At 34.2% G+C, this 24,434-nt stretch overlaps 1 protein-coding gene across 15 annotated transcripts in view; it reads right to left on the minus strand.

The window, feature by feature from the left end:
• Nucleotides 1-612: 612 nt before the first annotated feature.
• The window catches only part of OXR1 (oxidation resistance 1), a 593,469-nt gene continuing 569,647 nt past the window's right edge, over nucleotides 613-24,434 (minus strand). For 11 of the 15 annotated variants that reach the window (XM_056823192.1, XM_007488210.3, XM_007488214.3 and 8 more), the window contains 6 exons: nucleotides 18,912-18,992; nucleotides 16,601-16,726; nucleotides 11,715-11,867; nucleotides 9,918-10,013; nucleotides 8,719-8,792; nucleotides 613-2,476 (listed from right to left, as the gene is read on the minus strand). In XM_056823192.1, coding sequence (XP_056679170.1) covers nucleotides 2,341-2,476; nucleotides 8,719-8,792; nucleotides 9,918-10,013; nucleotides 11,715-11,867; nucleotides 16,601-16,726; nucleotides 18,912-18,992 — 666 coding nt within the window. In that variant the 3' untranslated portion in view covers nucleotides 613-2,340. The remainder of the gene's footprint in view (nucleotides 2,477-8,718; nucleotides 8,793-9,917; nucleotides 10,014-11,714; nucleotides 11,868-16,600; nucleotides 16,727-18,911; nucleotides 18,993-24,434) is intronic. The other 4 variants (XM_056823193.1, XM_056823195.1, XM_056823194.1 and 1 more) reach the window with 1 other exon arrangement.

The raw sequence follows: 24,434 nt of genomic DNA on the forward strand, positions 1-24,434 counted from the left end.
TCTTAGTACCTAAAGACCAGTCTTGGGGTGTTTCTCTAGGCAGCCCCCACCCTCTGATTGGGTTAAAAGCAAGGCCTGAGGGATCTAAGGACACATGGGGGCTCTGGAAGGGGCTCCCTGGCATCCCAGAAGTCACTCACCTCTGACTCCAATTGAGGTCATCTGTGCAATCAGGGTGACCCAGAAAAAGTGCTGGGGGGTGGGGGGTGCTAAGCCTTGGGCCAAGGAAGCTCAGGGGGGTTGCTTCCTGGCCAAGGAATGGGAGTGACATGAGGTAAGGGCCAGAACCAGTGCCAGCTAGGTGACAAGTCATGGGACTCAGTGCCTCTTCTTTCTTCCACCCCCTTTTTCACTAAGAAATCATGACAGATACATAGGCTCTGGAGAACTTTTAATCATAATACTTTACTGGGGCCTCTTCAGTCTAGTCCCTTTCTTCCAATGATTTCCCATTGATCACGTAGAGTTTGTGAATAGTTGTTGGCCTATCGTCTCCTGGAGTGTGAGCTCTTTGAGGGCTGGGCCTGTCCTCTGCCTCTTTTTGTATCCCCAGTGCTTAGCACACTTAATAAGTGATTACTGACTGGCTCTTCAATAAATTGCAACTCAAACTTGTATACATATATTTTAGTTTTTATTTGCTATACATCACTATGACCTTATTGTAACTGAAATCCAATACAGGATTATTTAGTCTTAACTCCACAAAGACAATAATACTGCTGTGGAAGACCAAAGGAGAAAAAGGTAGTATTTATTTACAGTTCTTTATATATTTTAAACATGTAATCTATATACTGTTACTAAGTTCTAACAAGTATTAAGAGATTTACATTAGACAATTAAGGAAACAACGTCCTGTATTTCCCTTCATGTTCAACAATAGCATATTATGAATGTCTGCTCCTTTTCATTACCTTAAGTTGTCTTCAGTTAAATATTTAACTTTCAAAAGAACTAAATACAACTACATCTACTTAAGCCAACACATCTGGCTTTTATTCCATTTTTAGAATAACTTAAAGTGCTATAAGCAACCTGTCAATCAACACTTTCTAGAAGAACAAAACTACCATTTAACATTAATTTACAAGATAATATACAATGTTCATCAGGAATAGCTGAAGTTTCAGCACAAAGTCACTGTCACACGTATAACAGCAGGTTTTTTTTTTGCATAACACAGAATAGAAGCTTTGAAATGAATTGTTTTGATGAGTTATTATTGCCACAATGGTTTATTACTGATTTTCCTACAAAAGAGGACAAGAACTACTGGTATATGCTAGTCTGCCATTTTTTTCTTGAGGTCACAACAGTAAATTTGCATATTCCACGAATCTACTGAGTTACAATATTATCTACTTATGACCCATTTTATTAGCGCTGGTGCTAAACTGTAATTTACAACATATATTCACTCATTTTTTAATTACTTTTTTCTTTTTTGGACAAGAATAAACTATATTTTTGTATTTGAAGTGCAACAAGGCTAAAACAACAAAACCATAAAATAGTATATCTGATATTTTATGCTGAAGAAATATGCATGTATTTCATAGTCTTTGTACTTCTGATAATGCCCTGCTAAACTACAAATAAGTTAATACTATATTTTCTTGCTTAATATATTAAACCAAATAGAATCATTATGTTCTCATACTCCTTTGCAGTTTTATAAATCTTTAACAAAGTCCAATTTGTTATTTCCCCAAACCTGCAGCTCATGTGCAGTCTGGCCTAATACAAATCAGCATTCTCTATTCCTTTCCCTTTTTCTAAAATGGATTTGAGAATGAGCTAAATAAATAAATGGTGCTGTTATACTCAAGTGAACTAAAATTAGAAAGTATCCTTTAATTTGGCATATAGTTTCTTATGTATTGGTTCTACAATGCAAGTTGGTCACTCGACCTCAGTAGTTCTGTAGGCTATCATTATTTATAATCTCAAACTATGCCCCACATATGCTATTCCTTGAAAAGAATCAATATAATTTTAAATTTTAAAATTAACTAGGTGGAAGTTCAACATAGCAGCACTATAACACCAGAGATTGTGATGATGCTGATTTTAGATGGAGTGTCTACTCCTTTGTAAAATTGCAGTTAAACTACAAGCTATTTATACTATGTGGCACTAGATAAGTATTACACCTTAAGAACTCAAGGTAGAAACATGATTTTTTAAAAAGCCCCTCCAAAATTATACTTTCAATAAGTGGTGACACAAACTCATCTAAAATAGTTAGTGACATGCTACATTATATTGCTTTGTGAACTTTCCAAACTATGCTTGTCCATGTCAGGTTTGGGGCATCATCCTGGTTAAGAATGGCAGTTACTCAAAAGCCCATATTTCAATGTTCCGAATAAAGAAATCTTCTTTTTTAGAAAGCGTACGGTTCCCAAATGTTTTACAAGAATGACTTCTACCGTGGTAAAGATCTCCATCAAGCCAAAGTGCAAATTCTCCCCTGCAATACAAAAAATATATGTATTTTTAGAATTCTAAAAATAGTCAATAAAAATGGAGTAATACACCTGAACTGTAAACAACACCAAAAATCTTCACTGGATAATTTCAGTTTATTGCATTCTTTCTTCATTATTCTATGTCTTCTTGCTAGTTCCATATCATGGGGCATTAGATCTGTTAAATGTTTGCTCTGTGTAAAACACTATAACAGATGTTGAGAACAGATACAAAAAGATATGGTCCCTGCCCTGATGGAGTTTACATGGAAAGTATGACATACATGCATTGGTGTAACTTTATGTACATCCTGAAGGACTAGTATATTTCCATAGGTGGAAATATAGGAAGTAAAAGGGAATGAGAAGAGCATTGTGGATATAGGAAATGGACAAATAAAGTCCAGTGGGTGGGAGCCTTAGATATATAGGGAGTACTATTGAGGGTACAATAGTTTGGAGGTATCACATAATAAAAGGTCTTAAAAGCCAAATTAATTTTTATTTGGGAGGAAGAAGAGAATCTCCTGAAGGGTTTTGGGAAAAGAAATGATCATATCGATTATCAGTGAATTAGCAAATAGTATTAAGGACAGATTGAAGTACAAAGAGTAGAGAGAAAGCACTGTTGTAAAAAAAAAATAGTATAGTATCATTAGGCAAAACAAACAAATTCCTCATCATTTTATTTCAAAACTGCTATGCCATGGAATATCTATAAATAATGTTTGTTACAAAGGAGAGACATTTTTGTAATACAGGTATCCCTTCTACAACATAGTGGGGATAAGGGCATGACACCCCAGCAATCTGGAAAATCTGAGTAAATTTTTTTGGCCCTCTCTTCAAAACAGAAAATTCTGATTTTTTTCTTTTTCTTTTATACTATGTTAACAGTACCTTTCATGCATTTGTGATAAACTGTCTAAGATATCTCTACGTTTCTAACCTTTGTGTGTCATCTGCTTGTTTCTGCATTCTTTTTGCAAACTTTTAAAAACTTATTTTAATTTTAAAAATTGGGTATATTTGTGGTATTAAAAGATAAAAATATATTAACATTGTAAAATACTATACATATATTTTATGCATTTTTTTCTTTTTTTAACTTAATTTTAGTTTTTAATCATGCAAAGCACAGTCTCATAATGGTCGCTATTGTAAGAGCATACTCATATATATAACCCCAAACTCCAAATAAAACCATAAATACACTGATGTGAAAGATGACTCCAATAATTTTTTCTCTGGAGGTAGATAGCATTCCCTGTCATAAATCTTTCAGGATAGTACCAGATCATTGCATTGCTGAGAGTACTCAAGTTTTCACAGTTTATCACTGTACACAATTGCTGTTACTGAGTATAATGTTCTCCCAGTTCTGCTTATTTGACTCTGCACCAGTTTCTATAGATGTTTCCATTTTTTCTGAAATCATCTTCCTTATCATTTATTATAGCACAAAAATACTCCATTACCAACATTTACTACAATTTGTTCAGTCATTCTCCAATTGATGGACATCCCCCCCCTCAATTTCCAATTCTCTGCCACTGCAAAAAGAGCTGCTATAAGTATTTTTGTTCAAAAAAAAAATTCCCCTTTTTATCTCTCTGGAATACAGACACAGTAGTGGCATTACCAGATCAAAGGGTGTGCGCAGTTTGATAGCCCTTTAGGTAATTCCAAACTGCCCTCCAGAATGCTTAGATCAGTTCACAGCTTCATCAACAATGCCTTGTGTATCCCAATTTTGCCACATCACCTCCAATGTTTATTGTTTCTCTTTCCTATCATATTGGCCGATCTGATAGATGTGAGGTACCTCAGCATTCTTTTAATATGCATTTCTCTAATCAAGAGTGATTTAGAACATTTTTATATGATCAGATAGCTTTTATTTCTTCATCTGAAAATTGCTTATTCATATCATCTGACCATCAGAAATTATATTCTTATAAATTTGAGTAAATTCTCTATAGACTTGAGAAATGAGACCTTCATCAGGCAAATTTTTTGTAAAAAAAAATAATAATTCTTCCCAGTTTTTTGTTTACCTTCTATTGGTTAGATTGGTTTTGTTTGTAAAAAAGTGTTATAATTTAATATAATCAAAATTATTCATTATTCTTATAATGCTCTCTATCTCTGGTTTGGTCATAAATATTCTTCCCTTCCCCAAAGATCTGACAAGGTAAACTATTCTTTGTTCCCCTAATTTAGTTATGATATCACTCTTTATATCTAAATCATATATCCATTTTGAATATATCTTGGTATAGGGTAGTGATGGCGAACCTTTTAGAGGGGTGGGTGATGTCCTTAGGTAGGTGAGGAGAGGGGGAGGGGAGCAGCCTGGCCCAGTCTAACTTTCTGCACTGGGGCAATGGCGGGTGGGTGTACCCACAGAGAGGGCTCTGAGTGCCCTTGGCACCTGTGCCACAGGGTCACCACATGGGTGCAGGGTATAGGAATATTGGCCTATACCTGGTTTCTGCAATACCATTTCTCTAATTTTCTCAGCAGTTTTTGTTAAACAGTGAAGTTAAAAAAGTTAAAAAGCTGTGGTCTTTGTGTTTATCAAACACCAGGTTGCTAAGATCATTAATCCTTGTATATTATACATCTAAGTTTATTCCACTGGTTTACTGTTCTATTTCTTAGCCAGGACCAGACCTTTTTGATGATTATGGCTTTATAGTACAGTTGGAGATCTGGTATTGCTAAGGCCACCTTCCTTCACATCTTTTTTCCCATTAATTCCCTTGATACTCTTGACCTTTTTTTCTTCTAGATAAAATTTATTATTTTTTCTAGTTCCATAAAATAATTATTTGGTAGCATGATTGGTATAGCACTGAATAAATAAATTGCTTTAGGCAGAATTATCATTTTTATTATATTAACTCAGTCTGCTCATGAGCGATTAATATTTTTTCAATTGTTTAGATCTGACTTTATTTGTGTGAAGTGTTTTATCATTATGCTCACATAATTCCCGGAACCAATTTGAATTTCTGAACTTTTTCTATGTTGTCTCCTGGCCTTCGTGCTAGAACAGCTTTCACAAAACTCCCCCCAAGATTCCCATTCAATTTTTTAATAATTACCCATAATATACAAAACTGGAATGGGGAAGGAATACCTATACTTCATTTTTTTTTAAATCTACTGACTTTTAGCCTAATTTAAAGTCAGTTCATAGTCAATCAACATTCATTAAGTGCTTATTACGTGCCAGCCACTGTCCTAAACAGTGGAAATACAAAGGAAGACAAAAACCAGTCCCTTAAAGAGCACCCATTCTATGTGAAGGGGAAAGCTATGTGGATGACAGACTTAGTCACAGGTGTTTCAGTATTTGTGGCTGAGCACATCCCATCCTGAGTGAAGGAGTGTGTGTATGTGTGTTGGGGGGCTGAGGGGCAGGAGCACAGAGAGGGAGCTCATCTGGGCAGCTCAGCGTCACACAGCAGGGCTTAGAACAGCCTTACTGTAACACAATAAAGCTGTTTTATGTGACATTCTTACACGTTCAGGCAGAACATTACATAAAGCAAAGCTTATGAGGCAGAGGCAGTTAGGTGGACCTGTGGACAGTTCTGGGTATGGACACCCAAGTTCAGATCTAGCCCTAGTCACTTATTAGTTGTATGATCATGAGCAAATAACTTCACCTATGTGTCTCAGTTTCCTCATCTATACAATGGGAATACCACTTCCCAAAGGTTTTGTGACAATCAACCAAAATAAAGTTTGTATAGCACTTTGTGAACTTTAAAGCACTCCATAAATACCTCTTATCATCATCATATATTATTCCATTACATTTATGTTTTTAAGATTTTCCTCTGCACTAGAGAATATGAACTGAGTTCATTTTTTAAAATAAAGATAGAATTTACTTAAAGATTTGGAAGACCCAAGTAAGGTAAGGAAAATGTGAGTATGTCTTGAAAGTTCTAGGTAAAAAAGGGTTAACAGATTCAAAATTAGGAAATTGTGACTTCCCTGATGCCTCAGGACAATCACAACTGTTCCTGTTTGGGGAGTTGAGTTTACTATTATCAAAAGATTCAAAATGTTGTGGGAATGGCATTACCCAAGTAAAGAAACTGTAACAGTGTATGTTCAAGCCTGACTCTGTGATGCTGTATGTCTGTCAACAACAGACTGGTCTAAATTAGTCTGGATGAGCTCATTACTAAAGGTCTGGTCAGCTGAACAATTTTTTGGGGATGCAGCAACTGATAATCTACATAGTGGGGGGAGGTGCACCCCTTCTTCCAAGTTTCTTCCCTGAGGACCTTCCCTCATATTTTTATTGAGAAAACTGAGATTATTTACTACAAACTCCCTCTTTTTCCTTCTCATTTTGCCTCTCAACTCCCCATTATCCACTCCACATCCTCTCTTCCTTGGTCCAGTCTTTGAAGAAGGCTGCTCCTCATCAGTCAACCTCTCTCTATATATCCCTGGTCCTTCCACCTCCCAACTCCTTCCCATAATTGTCCATTCTATCTACAGTCTATTACATCCATTACCCTGATTGCTACAACCAGGCTCAAACCTCTCTTGAACTTAAAGGACTTCAGGGCTGCCCACTGCCATCCTCTCTCTCCTCCTTTTCTACGCCAAGCTCCTTGAAAAACTTGATGACACCACTGCTTTCACTTCCTCTCTGAGGACAAAAAGAGCTGCTTTGTATTACTAAAGACAGCTCAACATAAGTGTTAGGGGGAGGAGGAACAGAGGAGGGAAAAGGGAAGTGGGGTAACCTAAAATCTATTTTTCAGTCTTTCTTAATATGACTTATAAGTAAAATAGGTCTCAGACCATAATGTTCAAAAACTGAGCATAAAGTTGATAAAAACATGTAGCTCATTCGTACAGAAGTAACAACTTGGGAGCCTGGGGAAACATTCTCTTCTTCTAAAAGGTCAATGAGAGAACAAAGTCAGAGGCACGCTGATACATATTAGAATATAGGCCTGAGAAGAAACAGAGAAAAGAACCAAAATGATAATCACATTATGATAGGGATGTGTGGAGGGGAGGGGTAGCTAAAAAAAAAAAAAAGCTGTATCAAAATTTAGGTTAAATTACTAAAATGCCAAAAAAAAAAGGGGGAAATAATGGAAAAATAAACCTTAGGAATCAATCCCGAAACTCAAGTCGTTAAAGAGCAACTACCATGACTAAATTAACTTCATACATTTAGCCCTTCAATGCCACCAAAATGTTCACTTTAAGTATAAATTAAGAAAATAAAATAATTTGGGGAAAATTTGAAGAAAAGTAAGTTTTGAAAGTGTTAGTCAAATCTTTAGGGATAATAGAAAAAAAAAGTCTGTTTCTACAAAATAAGGAATTTAAGGAAATTTATCTGGAATTGCAGTGAGGCCTACAGTATGTATATATCTATCTTAATATCATACTGAAGGAGCAGCTAAGTGGCAGCACCGGGCCTAGAATAAGAAGGGCCTGGATTCCAATCTGGCCTTGGGCATTTTTTGTGTGACCCTCAGCAAGTCATTGCCTAGCTCTTTTCCTTTTGCCTCGGAGTTATTACTAAGACAGAAAATTAGGGTTTGCTTTTTAAATTTTATTTTTAAAGGATATGATACTGAACTATTTAAACAAAGCACCTTTATTTTGCACACATTTTTATCTATTTATTTTTAATTTTACCTTCTGTCTTAGAATCAATACTGTATATTGGTTCCAAAGCAGAAGAGCATTAAGGGCTAGGCAATGGGGGTCAAGTGACTTGCCCAGGGTCACACAGCTAGGAAATGTCTGAAGCCAGATTTGAACCTAGGACTTCCTTTCTCTAGACCTGGCTCTCAATCCACTGAGCTACCCAGCTGCCCCCTACATTTTAACAGACCAAGTTATTCCCACCCTCCCAGGCCTTTGGCCAAAAATGATAAAATTCTGATCCGCAAACTACCACTCAATCTAATTATCTAAGCATAATGCTCAGTACAGTTTTATTAAAATTGAGTTTCTTAATATATGAGAATACTTTGATTGATATATTATGGAAATAACAGGAAATCTTAACAGATTCAGATCTTCTAGCAAAATACAACTCTAAATTTAGGAGAAATCCTTACTTTTAAAACACTAACATAAAAATCTGTAACTTCTATCAAAAATTCCTAAACTGACAACAATTTTGTAACCTAGAGTTGAAATTTCTTAAAAAGAATTTCTTTGGTTAATACTTCAAGTAACTTACCCTCCTCCACCAAAAGCTAGGCAATCCATATCTCCTTTGATAAAAAACATATTATCTCCAGTCCACTTAAAGATCTAATAAAAAGAAAAGAATGATTTTTATTTTTGAAATCAACAATGTAAAAACAAATATAAGAGAAGATAAAAATAGTCAAAAAATGTATGCAGTTATCTAGAATTTTGAAAACAGATAAACCCTGATAACAATTATCAGACAAATAATAGTTGCTGAACTTACCTAATAAGAATTTGAGGGCTAGAATTAGAGAAGAGCCAAGTAGTTTTATCTTCTCATGTCTCCCAGAAAGGACTTCTCTCTCCCTCATTTAATGAGGTCATTCATTCAATGACTATTCATTAAATATATTATAGTTATGGAGCACTATGACAGAGTCACAGCATTCAGTATCTCTCATATTTTAATTTGTATAAGTTCCTTATTTTTGTACTTAGTACAGGCAATGAGCACACTCTGAAGAAGCCTATGATTGGGTACATTTTTACTGTCTGAACCATAGCTGTATTTATAGTATAGAGACAATAAAATTAATTAATAAATATCTACTCTGTGTTAGGCCCTGAGGATACAAAAGTCAGAAGGTAAGATAGTCCCTCCCTTTATGGAGAGAACATTTCTCTCTTGGCTCTCTGCCAGTTTGACAGAAAAATCACAGTCACCTTTGTTGGATCTTCATCCATGACCTTAATCCTCTCCTAGAGTTGCACTGGGATAACTTCTCTTTTCCCTCTATGCTACCCCACTAACATGAGGTGATCTAATCAGCTCCTATAAATTCAATCATCAACTTTATAGAGATGATTCTTTTGCATATGCACCTATCTTCTCAAACTTCACTGTCACTGTTAGGGGTGCCATCATTATTTTAATCACTCTGGGTCTCAACCTCACTCCAGGATGCAAAGGAACACACTTAAGATTATATTTAGAATGTTAAAAGTATAATTATCACCATTGAAATAATAGTTATATTCATTCTAGGCTTTTAACTACTTATTTTCAACTACTTAGGAAAAACTCAAATTTTGGGAGATCTACAGGTAGTAAAATCCTATAATCACCTAGCAAATTTAAACTCATTTGTCAGTTCAAGATTCAGATTTATTTTGTAAATTAATATTTTCCCATAAAATAAAGTTGTAATAGCATTTAATAAATAAAATTTTAACAAGTGTCTTTACCTCAAATTCTGGAGAGAAAGTAAAAACAAAAGTCTCTCCAGTACCATAAAAGCCATCACTCACTTTAAGTGGTTCTGATGCCAGTGCACCAAAAACCTATAGAGAAAAATAAAAAGCTAAATTAGCATGGACCAACCTACATGTCAAGTAATCTTATAAATTGTAAAGAAATTTATATTCCTCAATTTTATTTATGACACATCATAGCAAGCATGGTCAGAATGTAGCAAATCACATATATTTTTTAATGCATGAGGAAAAAGTACAATGTTAGCAGAGTATCCCACATAATAATAAAAAATATAGTCAATATTTACATGGCACTTGGTATATGCCAGGCACTCTACCAAGCTGTTTACAAATAGTATTTCATTTGCTCCTCATAATAACCCTGAGAAATAGATATGATTATTATCTTCATTTTACAGATGAGGAAATCAAGGCCAACAGGAGTTAAGTGACCTGTCTAAGGTCACAAAACTAGAAAATTCAGAGGTTGGATCTTCCTGACTTGGTCTGCCACTCTATCCACTAGTCACTAATTAATAAAAACAAAATACCAGGAATAAAAGCTAATTATTTAAGTTTGGCCCTAAAATTCTAAGTTCAACCATAAAAATTATCAAGTGATATATCAAATAGTATGTACATGTAATATATAAATATGTATATTGATGACATGTATAATATAGCTATATAGAATGATACATATATTACATAATATATATCAAATAGTAGTTATAATCAATATCTACTAATATAAATACATGTGTCTTGATGCCTTCAAATTAAAACCCCTAGAATACAAAAATTGTCTAAAGCTGTGGTACTCTTTTTATGGAGCATAATGTCATAGATTCAAACCGTAAACATTGCAACAAAAAGAAAAAAGTAATGTCACCACTACAACAAAGAAATGCTTGTCACTTTATCTGGACAATAAATATATCTAGATTTAAAACACTTGAGGAATGTAAGAATATAGACTTATCATTAGATATAGAAAGTAAAATTGCTCCTTTATTGAATTACAAATTACTATAGTATTTCACACTAACTGAAGACAGAGGAGATAGATTACTAACGAGCATTGCGATACCTTAAAATTTGGGTCAAAATCTTTTAGAAAAAAATTTCAAAGCATTTCTAATTCCAAAACCTCAAGTTGTTCATTTTAGGTACAAGAAAAGATTTATATTAAGTTTTACTTATTCTGGCAACAAAAAAAAACAAAACTGTGGAACTAGAATAGGTACAGTTTACTTAAATGAAACAAACTACAATAAAATCAATATCATTTGTAATATATATAAAATGTCATATTTACATCTGGATGAATTTTCCCTTCCCCTCAAAAGGATTGTGCATCCATTTTTTCCTTGCTGATTTGAGTAATCAAGGAACTAAATACCAGGTCAATTATCCATCAGTTTATGAACCCTTTCTGTTTAGAAAAAAAGGGCTCTGACATCAATCACCATTGCAATTTTTGAAAAAGGAATACGGTAAAAAGTCTGATTTAAAAATATATATACACACATATATATTTAAGTGATTTTATGACTATTTGCCTTTCTCCTTTCATGATATAATGCAAAAACTTAGGTGGTTAATTTCAATTCAAGTACTCTCTGCTTTTGTAGAGTATCCAAATATGACAGACCTACTGAAAAAATATGATCACTTATAAATTTGTTATTCTGACTTATAAGTGCTTTTGCAATTTAATCTCATTTGACCCTCATTGCAACCATGGGAGGTAGATGTAATTATTATCCACTCTCATCTTTTTCCTACCTGGTTATCATTGTCTTTAATCACCATCAAAACTGGTGTGTCCAAACCCACCATTGTTCGATACAGAGTCTTCAAACTTGTACCATGTTTCACAGTACCGTAGACAAGAGTCCAAGGATAGCCAATGGTTCGTGGTGGAAGATGTTTAGAGAGCTATGGAAAACAAAGGATTAACATTATTTAAACAGTGACCACCTTATTTTATGGTCCTGTTACATCATATGGATACTATCTTTAATAGCAGATTGACTCCTTTATCAACCTCACTTTCTCACTTATCTTCATTCTCTTCCTTGTCTACAGGCTCCTCTCCTACTGCCTACAAATAGTAGGAAACAGTCTGTCTCCCTCAATCTCAAAAAAACACCCTCACTTCCATTCCATTTCTGCTACCCATCATCCTAGAACTCTTCTACCCTGACTGACTAAACTCCTTGAGAAAGTCATCAATAGGTGCTCCCTCTTCTCCCCCAACCTCTTTATTCTATAACCTGGCTGCCAATCTCATCGTACAACAACACTCTCCAAGGTTACTGGTGGTCTCTTAATTGCCAAGTCCAATTAGTATTCTTACCCCTTTACTAACTTCTCTGCAGCCTTTAATGCTGCTAATTATGGTCTTCTTCTTGATACTCTTTTCTTCCTAAATTTCAGGACTATGTTCTATTGAAGCTCCTCTGTAGGGAACTGCTCTTCCTCAGTTTCCTTCCCTGGATCATCATGGAAGTCAGGCTCACTAGCCATGGGTATCCACAGAACTCTGTTGTGTACCTGCTGCTCTCTTCCCCTTCTACTACCTACTTCAATCAGTGATCTCATCAATACCCAAGGAATGAAATAGTATCTCTGCTAATAACTCTCTAATTTACTTATTCCAGTCCTAACCTTTCTCCTGACTTCCAGACTCTCAACTCAGTTTTTCAGACATCCTGAACTGGACTGTCCAGTTGACCTAAACCAACATGTCTAAAAATTGAACTCATGATCTTTTCTACCACATGCTAATCCTTTCCAAATTTCCCTTTTAGAATTAAGGGCACCCCCCTCTTCCCAGGTCCCCAAGTCCCCAGACCCAAAACCTAGGTGTCATTCGTGATTCCTCAGATGTTGACATTCCAGATATCAAATCTGTTGCCCAGGCCTATCAATTTTATCTTTTTAACAGCTTACTCCCTCAAATGATACAGCCACCCCCCAGTGCAGGCCTTCATCTCTACACATTTGAGAAAATCATGGGAATTTTGTGAACCAGACTGATTCCAATCTTGTAAAACTAACCCCATTTTGTGACTTAGGTTTCATTTTCCTAAAAATTATACCTCTTGCTAATCTGGGGAACAAAATCTTGGCATACTGTTTCATATCTGGGAAAGTTCACCTACTCAATCTCCCCTCTAGAAACTTGCTCAATCCCCTTCCAACTCAGAAAATTCTTAATTTTTCCTCCAATTAGAAATCAGACTACTTAATCTTGTATCTTGGATGATATCCATTAGCTGTTTGCTTTTAATACATAATAATCTGTCACTCGCTGCATTTAAGGTCTAGTGCGCCAAGCTGAAGAGGTCTGTTCCTGATATATTATGCAATTGGCATATAATGCTTCATCATTCCATATGCCTGAACCTCAAACTTTTGTTTACTCATTTATTTCATATTTTATCTGTCACACACCTGAACTATGATAATAGCCTGCCAGTTGGTCAACATGGCACAAGTCTCCCCCTATTCCAGAGCATCCTCCATTCATTTGCCAAAAGTGATTTTCTTAAAACACAGATTGACCCTGTAACACTCTCTTCCCTTCCCATTCCCACCCAACCCCACTCCCATACAATCAAGAAACTTCCTACAATACAATCAATGGCTTCCTATGACCCCCAGAATCAAATATAAAATCCTTTGTTATTTGAGTCCCTTCCTAACCTGTCACCCTCCGTCTTTCCAGTCTCCTTGTCCTTTCCCTCCCCCTATTCTATGACCATGTGATACCAGCACCTCCTTGCTTTTTTCATGAATAAGACATTCCATCTTCTGGTTCCAGAAATTTTTCTGGAATGCTCTCCTGCCTTCCTCCTCAAACTCTCTTAATTCTAGTGCTTTCCCTACTTTATTTCCTGTGTAGTTTCTTTGCACATGCTTGCTTGTTGTCTTCTCCATAACAGTAGAGGTCCTCAAGGACAGATGCTGTCTTTTGCCTCTCTTTGTATCCCCAGCATTTAGCAACGTGTCTGGCACATAGCAAGCATTTAATAAATGTATGCCGACTGACAAAAGTGAATGAGAAGCAACATGGAAAGAGCACTAGAACTATTAGTACTGAACTAGTCAGAAAAGTTCAATTCTAATCCCAATTCTACCACTTAAAAGTTTTGTTATCTTTGACTAATTTATTTGAGTTTCAGTTATCTTATTTGTAAAATGGGACGAAATGTACTATCATAATTTGCTTAAGGCTATAAAATGCTAGAGCCAAGAAAAATAATGAATGCAGGGACTAAATAAAAAGTGGGTTAAGAAGTAAAATTCTTTCTGATTAGTATTATTTATAAAAAGTAGCGAAGTCCTTATTCAAAAATGTCATCTCTTTTATTAGTCATGACATCCTGTAAGTGGGATAGTTTTGTATAGGTCAGATAAGTTATAAAATATATATCCTTCTATTAACAGTGTAATACCTCTCCACAGGTACAAGATGTTTGTTATTTTTGATTAATAGGGTTATTCTAATCCCTAAGTCTCTAATCACCTATTTAAATCTCCATGTTTCCTCAGGCAATATCATATCAATCCTTTTCTGAAAGCTCTTCTCAGTTAAATTATATAAACTTCTCTATACAGTTTAAGAGAAATAATTCTTTTCCGATTTTCCAGATAAACATGTCAGGTTTTTAGAAAAGATATTGAGGTAGAATTTTAAAGCCCTTTGTGATAGCATTTCTTGGTGAACTTAATATGAGTTAAGAATGCCAATAAATGCAAAGGAAAACAAAACCAAAAAAAAGCTTTCTTAAATAGGAAATAAGAGAAAGATCAAAGGGATGAGAGAATAACAGACAATTGAAAAGAAGAAAAAAACAGTCAAATATACAGTACTTATTTAGCACAGTGCCTGATACACATAAAAGGCACTTAATAAATGCTGGTTGAAATACTGTTTTAACTTTTATTCTTCTAAACCAAAAACAATGATCTGAAGACTTGGCTATCTTAAATTCAACTTTTCTAAACATTTCTGATTCAACTAAGGAAATCTTAAGAGAATACCAAACTGTCTTCAGTAAGTTTGAAGTAACTGGCCTAGAGGAACATCATGTTGAGGTCCTGGAATAGAGTCAATGACCTTTGAGAAATCCAAGAAAACTGGAGAAGTGGCCTGCACAGAAGTAGAATAGAGGCATCTTGGTTTTGAAAAAAGGGGAAAAAGTTAGTCCTTTAACCAAAAGGTTCATGATCTTGACTTTACTTAATTTATGGCAAAATTCTAGAGAATACTGATTAAGGGATAAATTGGGTGTATTTAGAAAAGCAAGCAGTGATTGCCAAGAGCCAGCATATCTTCATCAAGAACAGCTGTCTGTCTAACATATAGTTCTATTTCTCAGAGTTACCAGATTGGTCAATAAAAGAAACAATATAGACATAGTTTCTCATGGTATGCTGAGGGCTGAATGGCAATAGTTAGGTGGATTTGGAACTGGTCCTACAAGGAGATCAACCTGGGAAAGGTATCTAGTAAAGCATTTAGCAGATTTGCCTTTGGCTCTCTGTACTTAAATATATTTTATAAAAAAGATTTGGATGAAGGCATGCTTAACATGGTTATCAATCCTGAAGATGAAATAAAACAAAGAAGAATAATTAATAAGTTAAATGACAAAGTCAGGTTCAAAAAGTCACTATATTCTGTTAGTCAAATCTAATAAAATATAATAGAAATATATGTAAGCTGACTTATCTAAATTTAGGTCCCAAAATTACCTGAAATTACCTATACAAGCACAGAAAGGGAGAGTTAAGTCTTGACAATAACTCATGAAAGAATTTCTGGGATTTTAGTGTACTAAAAATGAGCTAATAAGATGATATAAAGTTCAAAAGCTAAAATGAATACAGCATTAAAAGAGAAAGTGACCAAAAAGGAGGTTGTAATTTTGTTTCAATATAGTGTTTATTTATAAGTGTTTAGGTTAAAAACATTGGCAAACTGGAAAATGAATTAAAGGATTACTGAAGGGATATGGGGATATTTAATTTGGAGATTAGAAAATATCTGAATGAGTGTAGAAGAGAATTAAGACTATTTCTGTTTCACTACAGAATATGCATAGAATAGTGGGTAGAAATTGCAGAGACTGATTTCAACTCAAAATGGAGAAAGACTTCCAACAATTACAGCTGTTCAAAAGTGGAATCAGCTACCTTAGGAGGTAGCATGTTGCCTATGAATGAAAGTTTTAAAGCAAAAGCTGATTTGGAGGAATGCTGCAGAGGGGATCACTCCCTGAGTTTAGACTAGAGAATTGCTGAGTACATTTCTAACATGGAAATTATTTGACTTTACTAAAGCTGTTATTCACTGAGTGTATATATATATATATATACATATATATATATATATATATATATATATATATATATATATATATATATATATATATATATATATATGTATATATATATATATATTTGTAGATACAAATGAACCAGTTCACTAATTCCTGAAACATTGATAGTAGTAGTAACAAATTGCCATATTTTCAGATCAAATTAAAAAAAAAAAAGGATAAGGGACACAGTTTCTCAGTTTAAAAGTTGTAAAAATTAAGTTCAGTGATCTCAGTGATGTTAAACTAAAAAAAGAACATTTCAAGTTAATTTCTTACCTTTTCAATTTGATCCGGTTGTAACAATTCACTTGGATCACTGAGAACTGGTCGAAATACTTCAGACTCTAGGTCTAATTTTAAAGGAGTAGCATATTTTGGACCTACTGATTCTTTTGTGGCAATCTAAAAAGTAAATAGCAAAAGTATATTAACATGAAAATATAACATGCTCTAAAACTGAAAATTTTGTAACTTAAAAACCTGACTGAAGCATTAATTAAGGGTCTTATATAACAAAATTATTCAAACTTAGCTACATTGCTAATAATATTGGGCTATATAGCCTTATTTTAAATATTACTTATCCCATTCTTTAATATGGGAGATTTTTTAAAAAAGTTCTTTAAAAATATTTTTCCAGGTTTACATGATTCATTTTCTTTCCCTCCCCTCTTCCCTACCTCTCCCAGAGCCAACAAACAATTCCACTGGATTGTACAAATGTTATCACTTGATACCTATTTTCCATATTATTCATTTTTGCTATAGACTTTTTTAAAGCCTAAACTCCAAATCACATACCATATGGGAGATTTTTTAAATCATGTAGGTAATTTTTAAAAATCCTATTCCTAGTATTCCAAGGAATAAAGGTGGGCTAGCATAAAATGCTGAATTTAACAATAGTTAACATTGTGTGCTTCTGCATAAAGGGAAGAATGTTTACTGACTTGAAGTAAATAAATAATTCTCTAATCATGACCAAACTTACCTTAACTATGTAGGTGTTTCAATTAAAAGCTATATAAATTTTTTTCTCATAACCTTTAGTTTCATAAATAAATGTTTACAAAATGCATAACTCCTTTTCCTTTGAAATCTAAAATATATTAATATACATGCCATAAAAATTGGGTTTAATTGAATTTATAAATTTTAATTTGACCAGAATATGTTTAACTTTTTGAAAACCATTACTTAATATTAATATACATTACTTACTAGTTGTTAACTGATTAAAAAGAAATTAAGTCAGTTCTTAAAATGCAAAATGTATTTTTCTTACTAAAAAATCTTAATATTCTTTTAAAATTTTTTCAAAAGATATAACTAATATATAGTTCGATCCTTAAAGTCCAAGAAGATTTAACCACAAATTATTACTGTGTATTCTGTTTAAAAGTTTGCTTGAGCAGACTCTTGTTGATAATAATTGGGGAGATATACAATATCCTATTTAGAGCAGATGACTAAAATGTAGCAACACTTGGCGACTTTAATTGAAAAAAAAAATGCCGTTCAACAAAACTATATTGGGATTAAAGTTGCTAAATTATGTTGTTCATTAAATACAAATATTTACATTTTAAAGTAACTTTAACCAAATTAATTTTACAAAACTGTACTGTTTTCTGATTGAAAAAGAATAATAACATTATGCCTTTCACACCATCATCATAATACTTCACCCTAATTTTGATGATGTGATCTTAAAATCAAACACAAAACAACCAAAATCCCAAAGAGCAGTAGAAGCATTAGGAGAAAAAGGAAAAAATCAGCAGAGGTAGGAAAGCCAGGAAAGAAATCTCCAATATACAAAGGAATACACATTACTTGTAAGATTAAAAAAAAATTGAATATCAGAAGTTTCATCATGTCATTTCCTAGTTCTTAGAATTACAAGGGCAACTGCATATAGTTTCAAGTCATTTTTCTAGTTCTGGTGTATTTATTTATCTAATAAGATTCTAAAATGTACTTAATGTCAACCAGGTGTATACCTCAAGAAATTAGGCAAAGAGAATGAAAAAAGAGATACAGGAACACTGAATATCTTTCCCTTTGGATTCCTGGGAATTGATATTACTTTATTGAGTAAATTGAAAAGCAATAAATTTTAAAAGGCAAATGGTTAAACTTGGTTGCCATCTTATATAAGCCTTAAATGCAAATTTTATAGTTGTTTGGCAAAGGATGATATCTTTTTGATAGTTTTTTTTCCAAAGAGACTGATTCCCAAAAGTCCAAAAGTATATTCTTAGTTGAAATAAAACTAAAAAAAAAAGTCCTCATCACTCTGTTGAAAAAGAGAGTAATGAAAACATTTCTTGATTTACAGAAAATTCCTCTGACAATGTTTGAGTATTTTCAAAGTGAAAAGATGATAGAAAAAAGTAATCCTATATCTCTTCAACATACTATTACATTGTTTAACAAGAAAAGGAATTTTCTGCCTTTTTTTTTTTACTGCTACTGCTACTGCCAAAACAAATCCACCAAATATAGGACTTGTCCTGATGAGGGGCACTAAAAACAGAGAGTGTTTCAGTCTCTGAAAAATGGGTTTAAACACTGAAGGGGGCACCTGGAGACGTCTGCAGAGTGTGCGCAGTTCTTCAGTATTTAGAGCATCGATCCTGTGGTGATACTCAGCCACCGACACTACCTGAATATGGAGACAGGAAGACAATAATTCCACTGACAATTGAAGAAAAAAGGTGCCATAAAAAAATGGAAAAATCATAATGGGGAGAAAGAGAAACTTTGCAGTAAAAACAAAGATGTTAGCAGTATCAGAAATATGTATTAATATATTTTATAAACTGGGGCTCCATGAGCATACAGGATGAGCTAAACTCATGCTGTAAATATATATAAAATTCAGAATTTCCCCCACATACATGCTGGAAGTCCCAAAGATCTACAACAAAAAAGAATGAAACTATACATAATTAGGTATAGTACCATACCTAATTAATATAAAATAATGAGGATTTATTGTATGGACTATCTCATATACAGACTGCATTCAATAAATGGCATTTCAGCATTTTAAAAATGGAAACACTAAACAAAACATCACAGGTTTTGATGTCAACATTACTTTTTGGAACCAACTATACAAAGAAGATGGTATTTTAAATTCTTCCTTTGAAACCACTGCACCTCATACTCTGCATTCATTATACCGCAGTCAAAAGAATTTCAGAGCAAAATGCCAAATATACATACAATCATACAAAAGATATTGGAGGAAGAAAAAGATAGTAAAAGTAAACAGACCTATGTAAAGTGAATTTTAAGTCCAAACTGAGAATGAAGATAAAGGAAAAAAGTTTAAACATGAAAAAAAGTTAAATTTCAAAAACAATAATCTAATACACAATTTATTCCCTAAAAAGGGGATTGCTTTTTCTTTTTCTGGTCAAGTTGGGATAACAATAGACGAGGCACTGATATTCCCAAATTACCACTAAAAATAAACAAATGTATGTGAAAATAATTCCTTTAGGTTAACACAGGAGCCTTATATTCTTTCTAGCCTATATTCAGAAAGAAATGTCCTAGAAAGCATTAGCTTTCTTTTTCACATCTTACTGTACCATAAGTTCTGATGTGTTGTTCTAGCATATCAGTTAGTCAACTAGTATTTATTAAGCACATGTCAGGCAGCGTGCTAAAGTGCCAGAGATACAACAGAAGGCAAACAACAGTCTCTGCTCCTTAAGAACTTTAATGGGGGAGACAACTTATAAACAACTACTACAAATAAGCTAAACATAGGATAACCAGGGACAGTATCAAGAGGGGAACAATGGAAAAGGCTTCTGGCATTCAGTGGGACTTTAAATTGAGTTTTAAGAGGAGCCAGAGAATTTTTAGGCAGGGATTAGGTAGTATTCCAGTTATGGAAGACAACCAATGAAAATGCTGTAGCCAGGAGATGGGAGTATTGTGTAAGGAATAGTAAAGGGGTCAATATCACAAGCTCAAAGAATATGTGGAGTGGAGTAAGATATAAGAAGAGTTTACTGGCTTTAAATTAGGGCTTTTCAGCAGTATGTGGATTTCTGAATTAGAGACTACTGTGCTATAAATAATTGTACCACAGAGGCCTACAAGAGTTAATGTACCTCCAACCAACGCAGCAGAGAAATCAACTCAATAATGCCTCCTCATACTTTTTTTTTTTCTAACCTAAAAATTGAACATTATAAAAAGACATTCATGATCCAACCATTCTGGAGGGCAATTTGGAACTATGCCCAAAGGGCGATAAAAGACTGTCTGCCCTTTGACCCAGCCATAGCACTGCTGGGTCTGTACCCCAAAGAGATAATGGACACAAAGACTTGTACAAAAATATTCTTAGCTGCGCTCTTTGTGGTGGCCCAAAACTGGAAAACGAGGGGATGCCCATCAATTGGGGAATGGCTGAACAAACTGTGGTATATGTTGGTGATGGAATACTATTGTGCTAAAAGGAATAATAAAGTGGAGAAGTTCCATGGAGACTGGAACAACCTCCAGGAAGTGATGCAGAGCGAGAGGAGCAGAACCAGGAGAACATTGTATACAGAGACTAATACACTGTGGTATAATCGAACGTAATGGACTTCTCCATTAGTGGCGGTGTAATGTCCCTGAACAACTTGCAGGGATCCAGGAGAAAAAAACACCATTCATAAGCAAAGGATAAACTATGGGAGTGGAAACACCGAGAAAAAGCAACTGCCTGAATACAGAGGTTGAGGGGGCATGACAGAGGATAGACTCTAAATGAACACTCTAGTGCAAATACTATCAACAAAGCAATGGGTTCAAATCAAGAAATCATCTAATGCCCAGTGGACTTACGTGTCGGCTATGGGGGGTGGGGGGGAGGAAAAGAAAATGATCTATGTCTTTAAGGAATAATGCTTGGAAATGATCAAATAAAATATATTTAAAAAAAAAAGACATTCATTAAGGAAGCACAATACTTTAGGGCTAATGTTCTTCATATTTGTTTACTAATTTGATTAGTCTAAACTATGATCACAACTGTCACTCTGGAAAGATACTGTGACCATGTCTCACTTGTCACAGACTTATCTTCTTTATTAGATTTAACCCTCTTGGTAGGACTCTAGTCACTTTCTTAGTGCTTAATACTAATTAGAACTTGGTATTTCTTTAATGTGAACCCAGTAAGTTATTCTATTACAAAGATATGAAAGGAGATATACATCCCTAAAGCAAGAGTCCCATTTGTTATTGTTCTGGGGGGTAAAGTTTCTTTAATCATCATTGTGAGCACTAATAATGCAGGGAGAAAAGATAGTCCAGAGCTCAGAAAAGGCCACATGTACTAGGATGGCATTAAATGACCTATTTCTTGAAAGAAGAAAGATTTTTGGACATGTTAAGGAGGTGATGCATTCCAGGCAGAGGTCAGAGATGGAATGCTGTGTAAGGAGAAAAGCAAAAACGTTCTCATTAGTTGGATTATAGAGCCTGGGAGAGAATAATGTCCTATATGGCTGGAAAGAAAAGTTGGGGCCAGTAAAGGGAATCAAAAGCTAAACCGAAGAATATATATTTTAACCTTGAGGAAAAAGGGAGCCACTAGTATTAAAGACGGTAATAACATGATCAGATCTATACTTAAGGAAAACTACTTTGTTTAGTGATGCAGAGGATTAAATCGAATGATGAGGAACTTGAGGTAGAAGAGACCTTCTCAATTAGAAGTCATTAAAATATTCCAAGTTACCAGGGATGAGAACTTCAACTAATGTGGTTGTGTAAGTAGAGAAAAGGGATTACTGGATACCAGAGACTCAGAAAGAGCAATCAGTCAGGTAGGAGGAAAACCAAGAGAAAAGAATAACAATATCGCAAAGCAGAAAGAATATCCAGAAGGAAAAGGTAGTGAATGGCCAGAGATTAGAATTTAGGCCTTTTAATGGAATTATCAGACTGAAGCAAAGGTTTATAAAATTTCCTAAAGGTTTGCTTCTTCTCTTTGTTCTGTTCCTTTTTTTTGGGGGGTGGGGGGTTGTTTTGTTTCAAATTGACTAGGTTTTCCTACCTTGTCAAGGTTGGAAGTATAGAGGTCACACAGAGGCTAGGTCCCAAATCAATCAAACCAAGACTTTGACCCAGTCTACTTCCACCCTGGGCCATTTTGCCCCTCATTAAAGAGTAGTGTAAGAGAGAAAAGTCAGATTCAACATGCAAAAGAGCAATCCAGTGAGGGAGGAGCAAGGGAAGACAGCATTTTGGGAAAGAATAGAAGAGCTGAGAAGATTCAAAGCAGTTACCTCACTTCTTGGGAGCCTCTCAGAGAAATCTCTTAAGCAGAAAGACCTTCTGAACATTTGACCATCTCTCCCTGTGAACTTAACCCCTTGGATCCAACTGATGAGAACAGCAGTGGATAGGACTTTGTATCCATCCAAAGAAGATTTTCCTTTCTATCCTGTAAAGTCTGTTCTTGAACTTCATACTATGACCAGGGTAGATAGAAGTCAAGACAACTCTCACAACTGACCTAGGAGTATCAGGCAGGCAGCTAGACCCTTCAGGAATTGGGGAGGGGGGTCAGTTGTTAGCTGACAAGGGGGTTAGTTGACATTTCATCTTATAAGCATCTTGAGGGCAGGCATATTTAGTTTTGGCATTAGTGTGTAGGTAATTAAAAGTAAATACCTGAAGGTTTTATTTGAGCAAGTACCTGACAGTTTCTCTACTCTGGACAAAGCTAACTACAATGAGCAGGACTAGCACTCAACTGTGTAAGAGGTCTCTGAGGGGCAATGGCAGATAAACACTACCATATATCAATTTAGCTAATCTTTCTCTTTCAAAAAGATAAATAATAGAATCAACTATACAAAACCTGGTGAATGTGCCTATAATCCTGTAAAATAGGAATTCTACCTGCATTACACCCTCACAATAACCCTGTGAACATGTTTTGTAACTAAGTACTACAGAAATGTGAGTTATTAGTATTATTTGTGTAATGCATACACACAAGAACAGTTTTTTGCATGGGAAAGGAACTAAATAAATGGTTGTTGAATGAATGACTACAAAACCAAAGGAAACAAATCCTATACCATAAAAGTATAAATTCAATGAAAATAGAACCTTCACTTGGAAACTATTTGCATGAAATGTTCAATAGTTATAATAATAAATGTCACAATATCAACAAAATATTTTAAGTTCCATGTTTAAAGCCAGCCCTATACAATATTCATTCTATCCTCTTAAATATCACCTATATCAATATTACAAGGAAAATTATTAACTCACATGTTTATATCTTTTAATTTAATAAGAAATCAAAGAAAGTTTAAACCAGCTGCTAAAAAAAAAGTATAACAATGCCAGTAAAGTAAAATGAAGGTGTTTCCAACAAAGGCTAAAACTAGAATATATCTCCAACCATTCATATTTATTGGGCTTAAATGGCATAAATATTTATTTCAGCTCTATCAGCAAACAATTTCTAATGATGGACTTTTAAATTAAATAAAGAAAAAGAACTTTCCCATGTAGTTAACATTTTTACATGCAAAATAATTACTTAAATTTTTTCTGGTTTGAACTCTTAGAAATTGTCTTTTAAAAATTCCATTGGTTATTTTAAAAGGCTGAATGAAAACATAATTTGATAAAATAAGTTTTTGTTTCTTAGGAATTCTAATCTCATTCTACTCATAATTTTTCCAAACAATTAACTATTCAATTATACTTGGTTCTACTAGTCTAATGATTATTCCTTTTTGTTTCTTAGGATTCTAACCTCAAATATTCTCATAATTTCTCCAAACATTTAACAATACAAATTATTCTGGGCTCCTTGGCTATTAAATATATAAAATTATCATCCTTAAAAGGTATTATGATTACAAAATGTGAATAAATAGATATACATTCTTTTTTAAAGTAAAATTCTGAACAAATTAAATAGTTTAACTGAAAAAGAATTTAAGTATAACTATAATCAGTTAAAATCTAAATTCAGACCCCACCCCCCCCAGTTGTAGACTGGCTCAAACAATTATGTTGACAAAATAAAAATTATGTAACACAACTCATTACATTTTAACAG

Source organism: Monodelphis domestica, chromosome 3 (genome assembly GCF_027887165.1).
Source record: "Monodelphis domestica isolate mMonDom1 chromosome 3, mMonDom1.pri, whole genome shotgun sequence".
In the NCBI taxonomy this organism is placed as follows: Eukaryota; Metazoa; Chordata; class Mammalia; order Didelphimorphia; family Didelphidae; genus Monodelphis; species Monodelphis domestica.